The following is a 20,717-nucleotide window of genomic DNA, read 5'->3' as shown; positions in this document are numbered from 1 at the left end:
TCCCCGCTCTCTACACAACTGTGGAGAATGTGCTGACATTGGCTAGATCTGAATAGGGGGTCTAGGTTTACTGCATGCATTGTCTTTGGTTTTCTTTTCTTTCTTTCTTTCTTTTTTTTTTTTTTTTAAAGGTTATTTATTCACTGGGTGGTGGTGGCACAAACCTTTAATTCCAGCACTTGGGAGGCAGAGGCAGATGGATCGCTGTGAGTTCAAGGCCAGCCTGGTCTAAAAAGCGTGTCCACAACATTCAAGGCTAGCTATTACACAGAGAAACTCTGTCTTGAAAACCAAAACCCAAAAAGTTATTAATTAATTAACTCATCCATTCATTTTGGTTTTTTGAGACAGGGTTTCTTGGCTGTCCTAGACTTGCTTTGTAGACTAGGCTAACCCTAATTTGCCTGCTTCTGCCTTCAGAGTGCTGGGATTACAGACATGGCCACCACGCCCGCCTGGTTTATTTATTTTTTTATTTTATGTACATTGGCAGTTTGTCTGCATTGGTGGCGTGTGTCTGTGTGAGGGTTTCAGATCTCCTAGAGCTGGAGTCACAGACAGTTGTGTGCTGTCATATGGGTGTTGGGAATTGAGCCTAGATCCTCTAGAAGGGCAGCCAGTGTTCTTAACCACTAAGCCAGCCCCTAAAGCCATTTTTTCATCAGAAATCTTTTACCTGTAACCCCCAGCAACTGAGAGAACGAGGTAGGAGCAGTTCATGGAGAGCCTCGTTACAAGGCAATAAGAAAACAAAACAAAACAAAACACTCCCTGGGGATTCTGCCTGTGGATCCCCAGCTTAGCTCCTTTCCGAGGATCCTCTTGAAGCCTCTGCTCCTTTGTATCAGCAACCAATATCCAGAAAGACTTTCTACCAGGGACCCACAGCGGCAATTTTCACTATCCATCCTTCCTCCCGTATGATCTCTCCAGTCCCACCCTCAGCTCTGTAGCAGCCTGCTTACAGGTGCCCCTCTGTCTACTCCAACTCCATTCACTGAAGACTCTTTGTACAGACCCAGGGTCTCCATAGCCCTTTCTTCTCTGTCTCTCCAGAAACGCTGTCTTACGGAAGCCTACTTTAACGAGCCCTTCCTCCCATCACACCTGCATTTCCTGGGTAATCTGCCTTTTGGTGTGGACTGGATTCCCCTACCTCTTTTCCACAGCTCCTCTCAGCTATTTCTCCTAGCTAATCTCCATTCCTCTGCCAACCACTGACTAGCAGAACTTTCTAGCTGGGACCTCATAGGGCCACACTTGTTTAAGGTCATGAGAAGGCAACAACAGTCAAAGAATGAACGGATCACCAGATGTCAATACTTGGAAACACCTGAATCACCATAACTTTAGATGCCTAGACTGCAGTGTAAGACAAACATGACCATCCAGAACAATCTGCCTCCGCCAGGACCCACAGTAGCCCTGAGAAACTCAATACAGCTGAAGCACAAGACAAGGACGGCAAACAGCAAGTATGGCTGTGCTCAAGGACTTTAAAAAGGATATGAACACATCCATTATTGAAGTCTGTGAAAGCACAGAAACAGGAAGGAAATAAACAGTTCAAGACATGAAAGTAGAAACAGAAACACTAAGGAAAACCCAAACTGGGAAAAGAACAACAACAACAAATCAAAAAACTAGAAATAAAAAATTTAGGACATCAAACAAAAACTTCAGAGGTAAGCCTCACCAACTAAGACATGAAAGAGAACCTCAGGTACTGACAGCAAGGTACAAGAAATGGATAACTCAGTTAATAAAAATGGTAAAACAAAACAAAACAAAACAAAAAGCCCAAGCACAAAACGTCCAGGAAATCTGGGACACTATGAAAAGACCAAATATACAAATAGAGAGTGGAAGAAGAAACCCAAGTCCAAAGGCACAGTAAATATTTTCAACAAAATCAGAAGAAAATGTCCGCAATCTAAATAAGGAGGCGCCTATTAAGGTATAAAAAGCTGTTTTAGTTAGGGTTTCTATTGCTGTGAAGAGACATCATGACCACAGCAACTCTTGGAAAGGAAAACATTGAACTGGGGCTGGCTTACAGTTCTTAGGTTTAGGACATTATTGTTATGGTGGGAAGCATGGCAGCATGCAGGCAACACAGTGGTGAAGGAGCTAAAGATTGGGACTGACTTTATAGACCAGGCTGGCCTTGAACTCAGAGATGCACCTGCCTCTGCCTCTTGAGTGCTGGGATTACAGGCGTGTGCCACCTGCTGTGGTAACTCAGTATTAATAATTTCATTTCTCAAGGAAAATGACACTAACAGATTGGATTAACTAACAAGGTCCAAGAAACACACCTCAGGATCAAGTATAGACATCATTTCGGGGTAAAATAATGAAAAAAAAATATTCCAAGCAAATGGACCTAAGAAGCAAGCAGGTGTAGTTATTTTAGTATCTGACAAAATAGACTTGTATCAAAACTAATCAGAGGAGATGGGGAAGGACAATACATACTCATCAAAGGAAAAATCTACCAAAAGGATATATTGCAACTCTAAACAATGGTGTATCAAACACAAGGGCACCCATGTTCATAAAAGAAACACTACTACAGCTAAAATCATGCACTGACCCTCACAGAGTTAATGGTGGGTGACTTCAATCCCCCGCTCTTACCAACACGCCATCCAGAAAAACTAAGTAGGGAAACACTGGAGTTCAACAACATTAGAATTCAATGGACCTAGCAGATATTTACAGATTCTTTCACCCAAACACAAAAGAATATTTTTTCTTCTCAGCAGCTCATAGAACTTTCTCCAAAATTGACTACATACTTGAACAAAAAATAAGTCTCAACAAATATAAGAAAATAGAGATACCCTGCATCTTATCTGACAACCATGGATTCCAGCTGTCTATCAATAACAGAAAACATACAAACACATGGGAACTGAATTCATGACTGATTGAAAAACGGGTCAAGACAAAAATCAAGAAGGAAATAAAAAAGCCGGGAGGTGGTGGTCCACACCTCTAATCCCAGCACTCCAGAGGCAGAGGCAGGAGGATCGCTGTGAGTTTGAGGCCAGCCTGGTCTACATAGTGAGTTCCAGGACAGTCAAGTCTACACGGAGAAACTCTGTCTCAAAAACAAAACAAAACAAAAACAAAAAACAAAAAAAAACCAACAACAAAACAAAACAAAGCAAAACAAAACAACAACCCTCCCCCCAAAAAAACAAAAAACAAAAAAAAAGAAAGAAAACTTTCTAGAACTGAATGAAAATGAAAACATAACACTTCCAAATATGTGGGACAGAATAAAGGCAGCTCTAAGAAACAAGGGCCTACATAAAAAAAAGTGGTGAGAGCACGCATTAACTTACTTAGGAGCACACCTGAAAGAGCAAAAAGAACAAATAACACCCAAAAAGAGCACGTGTAGCGGGTGAAAAAAATCAAACCCAGGCTGAAATAAATGAAATAGAAATAAACCAAAAGAATACAAAGAATAATAAAACAAAGAGTTGCTTCTTTGACAAAATGAATAATACTTAACAAACCCTTAACAAACCCTTAGCTGAAGTAACTTTCTGACATAGAAAGAAGATCCAAGTGAATAAAGTTAGAAAGGGTACAACACACCAGACACCAAGGAAATCCAGAGAACCGTAGGACATGCTTTAAAAATCTGTACTCCAACAAACTGGAAAATCTAAAGGAAATGGATACATTCCTTGACATATATGACCTACCAAACTTAAATGAAAATCAGATAAGCAACTTAAACCTATAACCACTAGTGAAACAGAACAGTAATTAAAAGTCTCCCAACTGAGGGGGAAAAAAAAAAGCCCAGGGCCAGTTGGACTCAGTGCAGAAGTCTACTTGAAAGAAAAATTAATACCAATATTCCTTAAATTATTTTGTAAAATAAAAACTGAAGAAACAGCTCCAAATTCATTTACAAGGCTACAGTTACCCTGATATTTAAACCACACAAAGGTCCAATAATAAAAAAAAAGAAAGAAAGAAAAAGAAAATTACAGACCAATATCCCCTATGAACATAGATGCAAAGATTCTCAATAAAATACTGTGAGCTCAATATAAGAACACATCAATAACCAGATCTCCAAATACAAATATTGTATGTTTTCTCTTATATATGAATGTTGATTTTTTTTGTTTGATTTTGTTGTTGTTTTGTTTTTGAGATAGAGTTTCTCTGTGTAGTCCTGGCTGTCCTGGAACTCAGAGGCTTGCCTTTGCCTCTCAAGTGGTGGGATTAAAGGCATGCACCACAGCTGCCTAGCTATTTTTTGTTTTTTGAGACACGGTTTCTCTATGTAGCCCTGACTGTCCTGGACTTGCTCTGTAGACCAGGTTGGCCATGAACTCACAGAGATCTGCCTGCCTCTGCCTCCTAGTGGTGGAATTACACTTATGCACCACCATACCTGTTTTGTTTTTTTAATTTTATGTGCATTGGTATTTTGCTTGCACATATGTCTGTGTGAGGGTGTCAGATCCCCTTGAACTGGAATTACAATACAGTTGCGAACTGCCATGTGGATACTGAGAATTGAACACAGGTCCTCTGGAAGAGCAGTCAGTGAGTCCCTTCAACCCCATGAATGTTGGTTTTTAAGCCTTTGGTATGCATGTTATTATCTGTATAAACACAGAGGTTAAGCACTGTAGTGGATTTTTTTTTGATCCCAAGTGTGGGATGGGGAACAGACTTGTGAGAGAACAGGTGATGTTTATCCACTAGAAGACGAACCACCTCATGTGGGGGCTTGGTTTTTGCCAGCTGAAATACATCCTAGTACAGAATCTGAGATGTATGTATACATACATACATACATACGTACATACATACACACACACACACACGCCCAAAACAGAAGGCAGGGGCTTTTGGGGTCTTGGTATTATTTGGCTGTTAACTGCTGCACTTCAAGATGCAACTAGAGAGAACTGCTGCAGCGAAGGCTTCGGGGCTCCGGGTTCCGGCAGCAAGTCTGGTGTAATTGCTGAAACCCTGCCAACTACGCCAGGGGACTTGCTCCCAGGAACTGAATTCAATAAAGTCTACTTCTCCTGTTTCCATTAACCTCTTTCTCTCCCATCTAGGGTAGGTGGGTTGGAAAGGCAGTATACACATTACAGAACCCAAAGTAAAGTAGGTTTGGAAAGGGTGAAGCCTACAAGGCGCCTAGTAAGGAACTGGGGAGGGAACTGGGAGTTTCCAAGGAAAGGCAAATAGAATACATTGTTATGAAGATATAGTGGGGGGGGATTAAATGGGGATGAAGAAGGGGAGTAAAAGCAGGAAAACAAGGAAGGACAACTGACACTAGGAGCATTTGAAAACCCAGGCTGAAGAAGCTTCCTAAAATATACACATATATGAAAGGAATGCAAGTGGAGTCAGCAAAGAAGGGAAGACAAGGCCCCACCTAGACCTCTCTCACCAAGTGAAGCTCCAGCAGCAGGGGTGGGTTACATCTAGTCAAGAAATTCCCCAAACAGCTCAGGCCAAGGTCACTGGCTGGCATCCACAACAAGGGGAAGGCCCTACTGCTGAAGACATAGGTCATCAAACATGGAGAAGTCAATCTGCTGTGTGATTAGAGGCGTTATCCCCATCAACTAGTGTTCATATGGTACTGGAAGGTACTCTATACACTACCAGAGAGGAAAGGTAGCCATTTGCCCAGCTACCAACCCTGTGATCTACAGCAGTGATCTTGCCTATAAGGTATGCTGGTGCAATAGTGGCACAGATGTTGTGGGAGTAACCAACCGCTCTCTGCCTGGATTTCAAGCCCGCTCCAGGAGATAGAACCCCTATCTGACACTGCTACTCAAACTACTCAGGAATCTGAGACTGGATGTGACATGTACCTAGGGGAAAACCAAATACTATTGTTCAGCTAGGGAAATATAGCAATAAAATGACTCCTCATGACATTCTGCTATACCTATAGGTCAGTGCCTTGCTCAGCCATCATCAGAGAAGCTTCTTATAGTAAATGGGAACAAGTACAGAGACCAACAACCGGGCAGTACGTGGAGACAAGAGGTTTTGCAGCACTCAATGCTAAATGGGGTGTCTTCACCAAACCCTCCCCTCAGGCTTAGGGAGCTACACTTAAGAGAAGGCAGAAAGATTCTAAGAGCTGGAAGGGATGGATGACTCCCAGGAAATAGTGGGATGACCCCAAACACAGTAAGACTGATGTACATACGGACTCGCAGAGACTGTGATAGCATACAAAGGACCTGCACAGGGGTACCCAGATAGGGTCTCATTAATGAGAGGGGGAAATACGCACAGGCTTCCGTTCAATTCTAACCATGAAGCTATCTGCAATTAGTAACTGTTTGCAAATAAAAATTAGTCTTCTCCAGTGGTCTCACTGGGATATAAACACACTGAAGGGCAGGCCTCAGCAGTAGATGGCCAATATAAAATGACTCAATGTATTTCGTAGACTTTCTTTCTCTAATTGTTTCCATTAAGCTTCTTTATTTTATTAGTCATTTTCTTACATATTTTGTTTTCTGTCTTTGTGTGTGTGTGTGTGTGTGTGTGTGTGTGTGTGTGAGAGAGAGAGAGAGAGAGAGAGAGAGAGAGAGAGAGAGAGAGAGAGAGAGGGGTGTATGTGTGGAAATATGTTTCTTTTTTAAAAACTTGGTTTGGAGTTTTTTATTTTTTAAAAAGAAAAGAAAGGGTGTGGAGCTGGATGGGTGGCAAAGTGGGGAGAATCTGGGAGGAGGGAAAAGGCATGATCAGAAGATAGAGTATAAAATTCTTTTTTCCAATTTAAAAAATAAAATTGCCAAATATCCAATAGCAACAAAAACCCAGAACAAAATAACACAAATGGAAAATCCAAGATCGGACAGCATTGTTACTAAAAAAAGAAAGAAATGCCAACTCAGAATCCTACATCTAAGGGAGCTATCCTTCAAGAAAAGAGGGAGAAATGAATAACCCTCAGATACACGAGAGCTAAGTGGGCCTGTGGCAAGTAACTATGCCCCACAAAAAGGCTAAGGGACCTGTCCACTACCTATTAACTTGAAACCGATGAAGAAAAGAGAGACAGCTGGGAAAGGACCAGTTCATTGGATGCAGTGATGAACACAAAACAGCGTGAGAACAAGGAATAAATGCCCAATAGCACAAATAAATGGCAACATACTCACTAAGAACAAAAGTGGCCAAAGAGGAGGGGACAGCAGAGACATTTGCTTAGTTAATGCCAGAATCTTAGGCGTTCAGTTTGCTGTGATAACAAGATGGAACTGAGAGCAACTATGAAACTCAAGAGTAATACTAATTAAACATGATTTTTTTGTTCTATAGTTTGAATCAATTATAGAAAAGTGAGAATGTGGAATGACTAAGAATATCTTTAAACAATCTAAAACTAGATACCAACTGGCAGCAAAGAGTGGGTTCAAGCTGTCTTTCAAATAGACATAATGTACCCATTGATAATATACAAAGAAGAGGTAGCAAGAAAACAAAATAAGAAAATCAACTTAATTCAGTTTACCCAGGACTGTACCTGTTTGTGGTAGCATCCTGAACACTGGTGTTTTTATGAGTTAATAAACTCTCTTCTCTTGTAACCTAGAAAGTAAAATAATAAAAACACTGAATCTTAGAAAAGGTAAAGTAATAAGTTTATCTCTTTCTCCTATAAAAATAGAAATAGCAACTTGCTTCAGTTCAAATAAGAGAAAATCATATCTTACCAATGTCATATCTAGTACAGTCTTACCCAACAGCCAGATCAATAATCTAAGACTCAAGTTCAAAGCGTTGAACATACATCTTCTTACCACTCAGCTACAGAGTGCTAGCCAATACAAACAAAAATCACTAAAATTCAAAGCCAGCATTTTTCAAATTTACATGATAAAAAGAACATCGTTGACTGTGTATCTGGATCCTTAAATGAAATGAGTATTTTAAGGAGGAAATCCAAAAGGTTTTCGGGGTTGGGTTTTTGTTTGTTTGTTTGCTTTTTTGTTTTTTCTCCAGACAAGGTTTCTCTGTGGCGTAGCTTTGGCTGTCTTAGACTCGCTTTGTATACCAGGCTGACCGTGAACCCACAGAGATCTGCCTGCCTCTGCTGGGATTAAAGGTGTGCACCACCACGCCCGGCTCCAAAAGGTTTTCTAGAGTTCGGTTTCCCAGCATTACTGAGAAAACGTTTAGCACAGCAGATGTAATCACTTCAGATGTCTGATGGCTTCTGAAAAACATCATAGGTGTGTAACAGACATGCAACATTTTCACTGCTCCTCTTCCTGAACACATTCATACAATTTCATATAAGCTGAAATCATATACTGTAGTCTCTATTTCTTTAGAGCACCATGATTTTCAAAACATTGCTCTATTTGTAAACATGTATGAGTATGCGAGTGCCACAGCACAAGCATGAGGTTGGAGGGAAACTTGTGGGAATTGTTCTCTCCCTCGGCTGTGAGGTCTTGGGGACTGAACTGACGCTGTCAGTATTGGCAGTAAGCTCCTTTATTTGTCAAATCATTTTGCTGGCCCTGAGTGTTGGTTGGTTAGTTTTTTTGTCAGTGTCAAGCTAGAGTCACCTGAGAAGAGGGAACCTAGGGAACTTCAGCTGAGAAAATGTTCCTGTCAGAATGGCCTTTAGGTAAGTTTGTGGGGGCATTTTCTGGAACAATGATTAATGTGGGTTGTGTGCCATTCCTGAGTGGGTGGCTCTGGGCATAGAGAAGGAAGCAGCACTCCTTCATGGCTTCTGCTTCAGTTCCTACTGTTTGGACCGTTTTCAATGGACTGCGGTTTATAAGTGTAAGATAAAATGGACTTTTTCTCCCCAAATTGCTTTTCATCACGGTGTTCTATCACAACAATAGAAACCCGAGACAGGCTGTATCAGGTTAATGTGGAACTACTGAAACAGGCCCAGCCAGACTATGGAAGGACTTTGGAACTTTGAGCTAGAAAAGCTGCTGCATGGTCCTAGCTTAATGAGTGGCCATGGGAACTTAGGAGACGCAGCTGGGAACAGTGCAGGTGATGGAGGTCTAGTTTAGAAATCTTGGAGGGAAGGACAGACTCCACTGGGTGGCTGGTGTGCCATTCTGTATTAAGACTCTGTGGTTCTGGCCAGCTGGAGCTGAAGACTCAGCTGTGACTAAGAGGACAGCAGCATCGTGGAGCTGAGATCTTCCACGCAGAGTCACCTCAGGGCTACACACAGAGGCTGTGCTCCACAGGGGTGAAGGCCGTATCCTATGCTGGCAGCCACAGTTGTCAATGTGTAGGAGTCAATCAGTTTGTACTGGTTTTGAAGGTCACGAACAGCAGCTGAGGCTTGGGATTGTGTGGCAGGGCTGGAGTTTCTGAAGAGAGGTCTTAGTTACAGTGCAAACGCCAGCATTCTGGACATGCCGGGACCATGGACTAGCCATCAAGGACAGCAGTAGGGACTGTGTGGAGCTCCTGGCCTAGGAGGCAAGCTCTGTGTTCTGTAGAGGACAGAGCCTGAGAAATGAAGCTGCCTAGGAGCTCTGGAGCCCCGAGAACTGGGAGTAGGGCCCAGATGTCAATCACTGAACTGTTTACACTGTGGAATCTTGGTTGTTTTGATTTGATTGTAAGCGTGCCCTGATTCCTTCATTTTGAAGTTACAAAAGCATGCAACATTCCAGGCTAAATGACACCCATTTTGTTCCTATTGTATTGGAAAGTTATCGAGACAGAGTTTCTCTGTGTAGCTCTGGCTGTCCAGGAACTCTCTCTGTAGACCAGGCTGGCCTTGAACTCAGATCCACCGCCTGCATTTGCCTCCCAAGTTCTGGGATTAAAGGCATGCACCACCACAGCCAGAGATATACTGGAAACTTTTATTATGACCAAGTATTGAATCTCTTAAAATACCTTTTCTACATGTAATGAGATGATGTGACCTCCGTGAGGGTGAGGGAGAGGCAGGGCTTCACTATGTAGCCCTCTTTAAAATCAGAGAGATTCACCTGCCTTTGGGATTAAGGGCTTGTGCCATGATTCCAGGCCAAGATACACATACTTTTAAATATGTACACTATATAGGGTTTGAATGATAAACCAAAATTTCTCCTGATGCACACCCCTGTGTGATCATGAAGTATGACTGTATACATACACTCTTCACAACTTGATTACACTTTCAGAGAACTTTCCTATCCCTGTTTGAAAGGAGAACTGGTCTGGAATCTTTTGCTTGCATTACTTCTCCCTGGTTTTGGTCCAGGGATAAAACGAACCAAATAAATTAGGAAATTCTCCTTCCTGTCCTATTTTCTGAAAGAGTTTGTGTAGAATTGCTACTGCTTCTTTTTGGGAGGCAGGCAGAACTCTGTGAGTTCAAGGCCAGCCTAGTCTACATAGTATGTTCCAGGAAAGCCAGAGCTAGACAATAGAGACCATGCTTCATAATAAATAAGTAAAATAAAAATTTGAGTAGATTTTTATAAATGAGGCATTCGCTCCTAGATTTTTCTTTATAAAGAGGCCTGTCATTATAAAATAAAATCCTCAATTTAAAGGTATTGAAATTATTTCTCATTTTACTGCATCAGAAGAAATTTGAAAGAACAACTGAAATGTAGGGCCATGCTGTTTTGGTCCATTCAGACTGTGGTAAAACGCCATGAGTCCAATAACAAACACTCAGGGTGCACTGTGCTAGAGGCTGGGAAGTCCGAGCTGAAGGCCCTGGCCCTCAGCTTCTTGGCCCTTTTCTAAGAGCATTCAAAAGAGCATTGTATGTTAGTCATATCAGCAGTTACAGCTACTGCCACGATCAGGGATATGTATATATATATATATATACACACATACATATACACAGTATCTTTTAAAAAATTAATTCACTCATATTACATCTCAATTGTTAATATATATACATTTTTTCAAGACAGGGATTCTCTGTGTAGCCTTGATTGTCCTGGACTCGCTTTTGTAGACCAGGCTGGCCTTGACCTCACAGCAATCCACCTGCCTCTGCCTCCCAAGTGCTGGGATTAAAAGTGTGTACCACCACTGTCCTTGGCTGTCTGGGACTCAAGGGGACCCTGAGTACTGGGATTAAAGCCATGTACCACCATGCCTGACTGGGCCATACTTTTTAATGCTCACTATGTTCCAAGCAGCATTTGGTGTCCTTTGCATTTATTAGTTTATTTCACTCCTACAATGTATCTTAAGGTAGATGTTATCATTATCTTGAGAAATGAACCAATTTGCCCCAAAACACAATTTTTGAAGGGGACAGAACAGAAATGAGATTCTAAAGCCTGTATTTTTGTATCTTACATTTACCATCTATGATAATAGTATGTTTTGTTTTGTTTAACATTAGCAACATGGATGGCTATCTCTGGGTTTCTATTGCTGTGATAAAACACCGCATCTTGGGGAGGAACAGCTTATTTCAATGTATAGCTTTGTAGTTTATCATCCAGGGAAGTCATTAGCAAGCACAAGGCTAAAGACCGCTCAGTTCTCTTCAAAGCCTAGGATAGAAATGGAAAAGCTTCTCATCCACAGGAAACTAGGAAATCAGTGGTGATAACTTGACTTGGTGAGGCAAGTTCTACCCTAGTTTTAGTATGGAAGTTATGTCTGAAAGCAAAGGAAAGCCAACTGGGAGAGCAGGGCAACCGTAGTCTACAGCGGTAGGTACTAGCTACACCCTTCACCAAGCCAGAGTCACCTCTTCCTGTCTGTCAGCCCTGTTGTTACCTGCATCAAAATCTTGCTAACCTGAGAGTAGTAGATGGATAAGGAAGATCTTGGATTAGAAACTTAATGTTAAGAAAAAAACCCAACTTAAATCAATAAGCTTAGTGGTCGTATGAAAGTGCAACTAACCTAGCAACTCATTTTAAAGGCACATGCTGTGCTTGTTTTAAAAGGGACTTCTATACCAGTGCATCTTCAGCACCTTAGGCTGACTGCAGCCCGAGTCTGAATTCAGACTTGGCAAAGGTTTTCAGCATCTTGAAACTCCTCACAGTCATTTGCACTCCTTCCATGTCATCATGTCGCAGGCAGGGTTACTACTGCTGTGATGAAACACCATGACCAAAGCAACTTGGAAGGAAAGGGTTTATTTATTGGGCTTTTCATCATTGGGGGAAGTCAGGATAGGGTCGCAGGCTGGGCAGAACCTGGAGGCAGGAGCTGATGCAGAGGCCATGGAGGGTGCTGCTTCCTGGCTTGCTCAGCCTGCTTTCTTACAGAACACAGGAGCACGAGTCCGGGATGATACCACCCACGATGGGCTGGGCCCTCCCCATCAGTCACTAAGAAAATGCTCTAAAGGCTTCCCTACAGCCCCAATTTGTGGAGGCTCCCACCCCCACCCCCCTTTTGCGAGACAGGGTTTCTCTGACTACAGCTTGTGTCAAGCTCACATAAAACTAACCAGCATGTCATGACCATACCTATTACAGAAAACTTACCTTGTGCACGGCTTCTACTTGAGCCTTCAAAATATTACTCTTGAAGTCAGGAGGAACCCTCACTGCATTCAATCCTGGGCTCTCAATGGCATTATTAAGACACTTCTCAGTCAACTTTACCACTTCCTCCTGAATGTTAAAGACATAATCACTCAACAGGCCAGTTATTCGTACAGGAATGTTGAAAGTTTATACTCAGACAACCAAGAATTAACACGCCTCAAGCTCCTGCCTCCTGTGCCAGACACACTTAACTCCTATCTACTGCAGATATAGAGTTTCAGGGTGGAAGGGACCAGCACTAGAGGGCCGGAAACCACCTGGGATAAGTGTCAACAAGCAGTACATATTCTCCAGGAAAGGTTTAATTCAAGCACTTCAGTAACTGACCTGCTTAGAGACAGGCATCAGGATCTGAGAGGGGAAAGGTCCTGACTATTCACGCCTCACGTTCATAACTCTGGAGTTGTCACCAGAAAGGACTTTTTGTAACAAATCATATGCAAGAATTAATGTAACACATATGTAAATATTCTCAGACACTGATGAAAACAATGCACAAAGACACTCAATAAACACTGTAATTAAAAATTAGCTATTAGAAATGAAATAAATGAGGTAGACTAATACATTTAAAAGAAATACAAAGCCGGGCGTGGTGGCGCACGCCTTTAATCCCAGCACTCGGGAGGTAGAGGCAGGCGGACTGCTGTGAGTTCAAGGCAAGCCTCGTCTACAAAGAGAGTCCAGGGCAGCCAAGGCTACACAGAAAGACCCTGTCTAAAGAAAGAAAGAAAGAAAGAAAGAAAGAAAGAAAGAAAGAAAAAGAAATACAAGTGATTTGAACCACATTTATTATTTTGTTGCACTTAAAATTATTAATGATAGGACAGCGGCTGGACTCAAGTCTGAACACCATACCACTTTTCAGTTGGAACAAATTTGATGTACTTATTCCAATTTAGATGTTTCTCAATGTGGTCTCTATTTCAGTCTCTAGGTAGCACCCTGAAATCTGAACTTACAAATTTTGCTTTTTGAGACATTCCCCCTATGTATCTCAGACTGGCCTTGAGCTGGTAATGCTCTTGCCTCAGTGCCCCAATGGCTGAGAGTATAGGCTACCCAGCAGATCTGGCTCTAAGGCTACATTTTTAAAAAAAGATTTATTTATTTATTATTATGTATGCAGAGCTCTGCCTGCATGTACACCTGTAGGCCAGAGGAGGGCATCAGATCACATTATAGATGGGTGTGAGCCACCATGTGGTTGCTGGGAATTGAACTCATGACCTCTGGAAGAACAGTCAGTGCTCTTAACCGCTGAGCCATCTCTCCAGCCCTCTAAGGCTACATTTTTAAACAAGCTTTCCTATGTAACTCTGATATAAAAAAAATGTCTGAGAATCACTTTTTAAGATTTGACCTTGCCTATAACCTGCTAGCTCCTATTAGTGTCCATGTTCCTGTGTGTCCGTCTGTTTCATGTCTGTGTGTTACTGGGGACTGAACCTAAAATCCAGGTCTTGAACTTATGATTCTTCTGCTTTAGCTTCCCAGGTATCTGAGGTTACGGCCCTGAACCACCACGCTCCACTCACATCAATCCTGTGCCCTCTTACAATGATGGCTTATTCAGACTCACTGATATTTCCCACTTTCCTAAAGACTCCTATGTTGCAGACTTGAGTACTTCCTAATCATCATCTGCACATTACAACAACCCTCACTTCAAAGTTTTAGAAACACAAGATACTAAATGAAAAAAAAATCACTTAATCTATGACTTTCAGCCAGCGCAGTACTGCTTTTTCACTGCCTTTTTTCTTTTTTTAATTAAGTGTATATGCTTATATGCATGTGCATGTGAGCACAATGATCGGGATGTCCTGGGACTGCATGCAGTGACAGGGGCTGCGAGCTGTCTCTTAGATATCAAACTCAGGTCTATGTTAGAGTTGCCAGTGCTCTTAACTACTGACCATCGCTATAGCCCCTCAGTGTGTCTTAAATACAAAAAACAAAAACAGAAACAAAAAGACATGAGCCAGGTGTGGTGGCGCATTTAATCCCAGCACTCGGGAGGCAGAGGCAGGTGGATCCCTGTGAGTTCGAGGCCAGCCTGGTCTACAAAGTGAGTCCAGGATAGCCAGGGCTACACAGAGAAACCCTGTCTCAAAAAACCAACCAACCAACCAACAACCAACCAAACAAAAAAACCCAACAAACAAAAAACAAGCAAATAGACAAAAGCATGCCCATCATAAGAGACCTTAAATCTTATTTATTTTTTAGATGTCTCACTAGGTAGTCCTGGCTGGCTGGAAACTCACTATATAGACCAGGCTAGCTTTGAAGTCAAGGCAATTTGCCTGCTCCTGCCTTAATTTTTTTCATGTGTATGAGTGTTTTACCTGCATATGTGTGTGTGTGTGTGTGTGTGTGTGTGTGTGTGTGTGTGTGTGTGTGTGTGTATGGCACCTGTAGAGTTCAAAAGAGGGAAAATGGAGTTATAGATGGTTGTTAGCTGCCATGTGGGTGCATGGAATTAAACGTGGGTCCTCTGCAAGATGAACAAATGCTGGCCTAGCCACTAAGCCATCTCTTCAGCACCACCGAGCCTATCCCTCTTTAGCTCCACTAATTTCTTAATGCTGCCATGAAAATCTCTTTCTCCCCTACATGCCCTACACACTTCACCTTTTAAAATGGGAAACAGGTCTATTAGAGCTCAACAGGCAGATTTCCCACCAAAAATGACATGATGGCTCCTTTTCCTCTCAACCTGACACAAGTTATCTGAAAAGAGGGGCTCTCCTCTGAGAAAAGGCCCCCATCAGACTGGCCTGTCAGCAGCCTGTGGGCAGTTTCTTGATTAATGATTGATTGATGCAGTAGAGCCCAGCCCACTCTCCTGTGGGGGGTGCTGCCCCCAGGCAGGTGGTTCTGGGTTGTAAAGAAAGCCGACTGAGCCAGCCGTGGTGAGTAAGGCAGTAGGCAACCCCTTTATGGCTCTTGCTTCACTTCTTGCCTTGAGGTCCTGCTGTAAGATGAAATAAATCCACCCCTCTCCGAGTTGCTTTTGATCCTAGTCTTATTACAACAATAGAAAGCAAATGAAGACAACTGTCTGGGAAAGTACGTCTAGGAACAGTGATGCCGCATAACAAGTAAACACAAAAGGGATCCCCATACCTGGCTGTTGACATTAATGTCAATGGTAAGTCGAGGAGATGGTGAGATATTCTGCTCCATTTCAAGCTGTTTGAGCTTCTCTGTGTCATCTTTAAATGCTGGGGGGAAAAAAGAAAAAGAAAAAAAAAAAAGTCTCATTAGTCTGCCTGGCTCTGACAGTTACATGAGGGTATACACTGATGTCCTGTTTTTCCATCATTTAAAATGGAATAATGCAAATGAACACAAATTTTTCCAATAACTCTCTAATAACTCAATTAAGAGTTAATCTTAAAGCTGGGCATGGTGGTGCATGCCTTTAATCCCAGCACTTGGGAGGCAGACGCAGGCGGATCGCTGTGAGTTCCAGGCCAGCATGGTCTACAAAGTGAGTCCAGGACAGTTAAGGCTACACAGAGAAACCCTGTCTTGAAAAGCAAAAAAAAAAAAAAAAAAGAGAGAGAGAGAGAGAGAGAGAGAGAAACAGAGAGAGAGAAAAAGAAAGGGGGAAGATGGGGGGGGGGGACGGGGGACGGGGAAGGGGGGTGTCTACGAGGTCTCCAGGCAGTTGCTTTTCTAACTAAGTAAAAGCACCGCACAAGGCTGCTAAGCTTTTAAATGAGGATTAACTATTTTTAAGAAGTTGGTTCTGAGGGACTTAAACTATAAAAACAGGGATCAGAATCATAGATGTCTGATCTCAGCCGCCATGTGCTCAGGTGGTTAACTTTCTCCTTGTGCTCAGAGCACAGCATCACACACGGACACTGAGTGCAGCTCCCGTTCCTTCTGCTTCTGCTCCAGCTCCTTTGCCAGCAACAGCTTGTACCTTGGAGCTGTGCAGATCTCACAGTGAGACCCAGATGACATTGTTCATGTTCAGTTACAGCTGTGGTGAGACATACGGACTCCCAGCCCTTCCTCCTGTTAAGAATGGGGAATGCTCTTCTAGGTCTGCACACTTCGGCCACATGCACTGACTGTCTCTCACTCTGTCCATGCTAACCTAACACAGGTTGGCTTTTTTTTTTTTTAAAGCAAAGGAGGGGAGTTTCCATTTAGTCTGTGAAATGTGTGGATCCCACATGGACTATGGGCTCATTTTTATCACAGCCTGAACTCCCCAAAGAAGAAAGTAACCTTGTGGCTTGGTCACCATCAGGATGGGTTGAACGATGTGACTTGGTTACCATTTTGGCCAGTGACATCCTCAAAATAGTAGAGGCCATATGACTTTACCACCATCTTGGTTAATGCAACCACAGGGAATAAACCAAAATGGAAGCTCCTGTAAAACTCCCCAGTTCAACGGAATCCTAAAGGTCTCACTGCATCTTTAAAGTTCCTGTACCACAGGCATTCTGTCACCCATCTCAATCTTCTCTTAACTTCGTCCCTTTTGGATTTCATCTTCCTGGGTGCCCAGGGACTGTGGAAATGGGAGACCCAGAGGAGATGACAACACTGGCTCTAAGGCCAAATGATAAAGTCAATGCATTTTTTCTATCAGACTAAGGAGATAATACTGGAGCCCCATGGTGGGCTGTCTTGTTTTTTTTAATCTGACATATTGTTTTGTACAGTATACTGATTAATTTCTAGAGGAGGCAGAGTTTCCCTGCCATAGCTAGCTTATAAAGAGAGCTGATTTTCTGAGATGGTCAGACCTAGGAATGTCATGAGAATGTGTAGCAGCCCAGGGAATATTCCAGACAGCATAGATCCCATCCAGGACCCAAAGGGCAGACTCCAGGGGCTAGAAAGGCTGGAGGCTGGAGCCTACACTGTAGACACTAGGCCTTGACTGCCAGCATCTCCAAGCCTGTTTCTCTGATATACAATATTCCTTCCTGCCTTGAAAGTCTTTTGTTCCATGCTTGTTGTCTGCTCTTCAGAACAAGGACTGGTTTAAAAACAAAATGTGTGTCTAATCCAAGTTTACTTTTAAAATGTTTGGATTCTGTTAAAGCTTTCATATTAGTTGAAAGTATAAAAATGACGTAAGTGACCTTGTAAGTGCTCAATAGCCACACTTGGAGGCCTATAGTGATGTGGACAGACTTTTCCTTGCCTCATAAAGTCACCAGCTCCCATGGACTATGGGGCATTTCGTCCTGTAACTGTATGAGGTCACCTGCTCTCTTCTTCATGGAAGCCATGGGGACGGACTCTACTCAGTCAAGCAAACCAGTATCCAGTCTACAAAGGAGATGGTTAATAATTTCTTCAGTGCTTCCGAATGAAGCCACAGTCAAGCAAGGCCTTTCACTCAGCCTCACAGAGATGGAACAGCTGGTTAAAAAAAAAAAAAAAAAAAAGGGTTTTTCTGTGTAGTGCTGGCTGTCCTGGAATCACTCTGTAGACCAGGTTGTCCTCGAACTCAAAGCTATCTGCCTCTCTGCCTCCTGAGTGCTAGGCTCAAAGGAGTACACCACCACACTTGGCTAATAAATAGTTCTTTTTAAAGAACTACTTCTCACTATTGATTTTCTTCTTGATAAGAGAAATGTCAGAGTGTTCAACTCGGCATTACAGACCCTAAGCACAGCCAAGAGGGAGGGGCCCACTGTTTTAGCCTAAGAAGCAGATGATGACTAAATTTTTCTCTTTCTCAGCCATCTTGGAGGGACTGTGATACCAGCTACTCAACAGCTATTAAAGTGCCTGAAAACAGAGCCTCTCAAGGCCAGCATTAGGGGCTAAGGGAAAAAAAAAAAGAGGGAACCAAATGGATGGATGAATGTTCCTGTGAATGCATCAAGAAATTCTAGTGGATTCTGATCTAAATAGCTAAAACATATCCTATATTCTGGTTTCTCCTGATCCCAGGCATAAGACTTGCAGTTCTCACATTTATTTCTAGGCAACAGCCAAGGATTTCCTTTTCTCCCTATACCCGACATTTAAACCAAACTACTGGTGCACGTTCATCATCCTTCAGGCAGGCCCACTGCATGGTCCCTTGACTGCCTCAATCATCCAGAAGCAGCCAGATTGGACACTGTCCCAATTTTATAATGGCAGTTAGGGTGAACATATGAAGGAGAGAATGATGAGAACAAAAGGTATGAACTCTCTAGGCAGCTTAGGGTAAGAACGTGCCCCTTTCCTTCAAGGTAACCAGTTTCTTGGCTGAAAGCCAGAAATGTTCTTGGGCCTCATGGTAGCTTCATCCTTGCCAGGACCAGAGGCCACAGAAGTATTTAGGTATCTGGTCTACCACATCTGGTTTTTAAATAATTGAGGGTTACCTCTTCAGAGAGGATAATGTTAGAAATGGTAAAGGCTCATTAAATGAAACCTTCTACTCAAGAGAATGTAACCTCTGATCTGGCCTAACATCCAAGTTGGTCCAAGTCAATTTCCTGGCCAAGGACCACCACTAGGAAGGTGGTTCACCTTGCGCCAGGCTAACAAATTCCTGGTGTGTATTAGGGGCCTTGTCCAGAGGTTCATCAGACCGCTGGCAACCAACATTTCCCAGTCTCCTTTAACAATAACTTGGAGGTACTAGAGACTTCAGAAGGTCAGCATATGTTGGCTGAGTTTGAAAAAAAAAAAAGTATAATTTACAAGGTGAGTTGTCAGAAAGTCTTTTTTTTCAAATATGGAGGAACCACCCAGAGCTAGTATTTTTACAACCCTCCTCCAGCTTGTGAAACTCTTGCACACATGCCTGTTTGCCCAACCCCTAGATGCCAAACATTCCTTAGACTTGACTCTACCACACCTCGTCCTTTAGCACCATTTAGGAATTAGTCAGTTATGTTAGACAGAAAAGTCTGAGCTGCCAGCAAAAATGGGGTGACATAGTCACCACCCTGTGATAGCATAAAAACCCAGGGACCTTCCTACCCTGATGGCATGCTTGCTTGCCCTGGGTAGTGGAGTGGCCTTTGCGAAAGCTGTGTTGCTAAACTACTTCTGCCTTGTTCCTGTGTCTCTGTGTGATGCCAGGAGTGTTCTTTCCCAACTTATGTATACTAATCTTCATTTTTATATTGTAACTATTATAAAATACACAGTACACTGCATAGGAAGACTGAGAATATAAACTAGGCATAGGAATATATGCTTGCATTCCCAATACCTTGGAGGCTGGGGCAAACGGATCACTGCAAGAACAAAGCCAGACTAAACTAAATAGAATGTTCTAGACAAATCTGGCCTATATACTGAGTCCTTGTGTCAAATAGATTTTTGTTCTCTAAAAAAAATTCTGTGTGTTTGTTTGTGTATGGTATGTGTGTGTTTGTATGTGTATGTATGCACATGTATGTAGAAGAGGCTAGAAGTCAATGTTAGGTGTCTTTTTTCTTTTTCTTTTTGGAGGCAGGGCCTTTCTGAGCTTGGAGCCCATCAATTTAGCTAGATTGTCTTGCCAATGAGCTCTGGGGATCCTCCTGTCTCTGCCCTGGCCCCTGCGATGCTAGGGTCATAGACATCTCAGTTCTTGACTTTAAGCAAGTGGTATAAATGAGCTAAGTTACATTAATGAGGTCCCTATACTTTGGAATAATTATATCAGCACTTCCACAGCATTTAAGTCCTTCTTGAATACTTCTTATAATGAGAAACACATTAACTCTTAGGCACCTATAGCTAGGTGCCTATGAGCTACCCTTATATTGATACAAAATTTTGCTTTTCTACACTTGTAAATTTCTTCCTTAAGAGTTACCAGTAAAGCACTGTAAATAAATTACTTCATATATGACTTTAAAGTACATAGAGAATTATCATACCTTAATGTTTAAAACGTTTATTTATTACTATTTTATATGCATTGTGTGTGCGTGTGTGGGGTGTGCATATGCCATCTTGTATGTGTGGAGGTCAGAAGACAACTGTTGAGTCTGTTCTCTTCATCTACTTTTATGTGGGTTTCTGGGATCAAACTCATATCATCAGACTTGTGCAATAAGCACTGCCTTGACTGAGCCCCCTGTAGCAGATCACTATAGGGATCCCTACTTCATTATACCATGTTATCCTAACCTAATAAAATCAGATAACAACTACATACTCAATAGTTGGTTGGTAATACAATATTATTGT

General features: G+C 42.3%; 1 protein-coding gene across 4 annotated transcripts in view; it reads right to left on the bottom strand.

The window, feature by feature from the left end:
• The window catches only part of EPB41L5 (erythrocyte membrane protein band 4.1 like 5), a 96,671-nt gene that overhangs the window by 10,118 nt on the left and 65,836 nt on the right, over positions 1 to 20,717 (bottom strand). For all 4 annotated transcript variants that reach the window (XM_084774721.1, XM_084774722.1, XM_084774723.1 and 1 more), the window contains exons 18-20: positions 15,681 to 15,778; positions 12,486 to 12,614; positions 7,553 to 7,617 (exon numbers count right to left, since the gene is read on the bottom strand). In XM_084774721.1, the coding sequence (XP_084630847.1) occupies positions 7,553 to 7,617; positions 12,486 to 12,614; positions 15,681 to 15,778 (292 nt within the window). The remainder of the gene's footprint in view (positions 1 to 7,552; positions 7,618 to 12,485; positions 12,615 to 15,680; positions 15,779 to 20,717) is intronic.

Source organism: Acomys minous, assembly GCF_964271855.1.
Source record: "Acomys minous genome assembly, chromosome: 1".
Lineage (NCBI taxonomy): Eukaryota > Metazoa > Chordata > Mammalia > Rodentia > Muridae > Acomys > Acomys minous.
The sequence above is the reverse complement of the archived record's forward strand: the minus strand, read 5'-3'. Positions and strand labels throughout refer to the sequence as shown.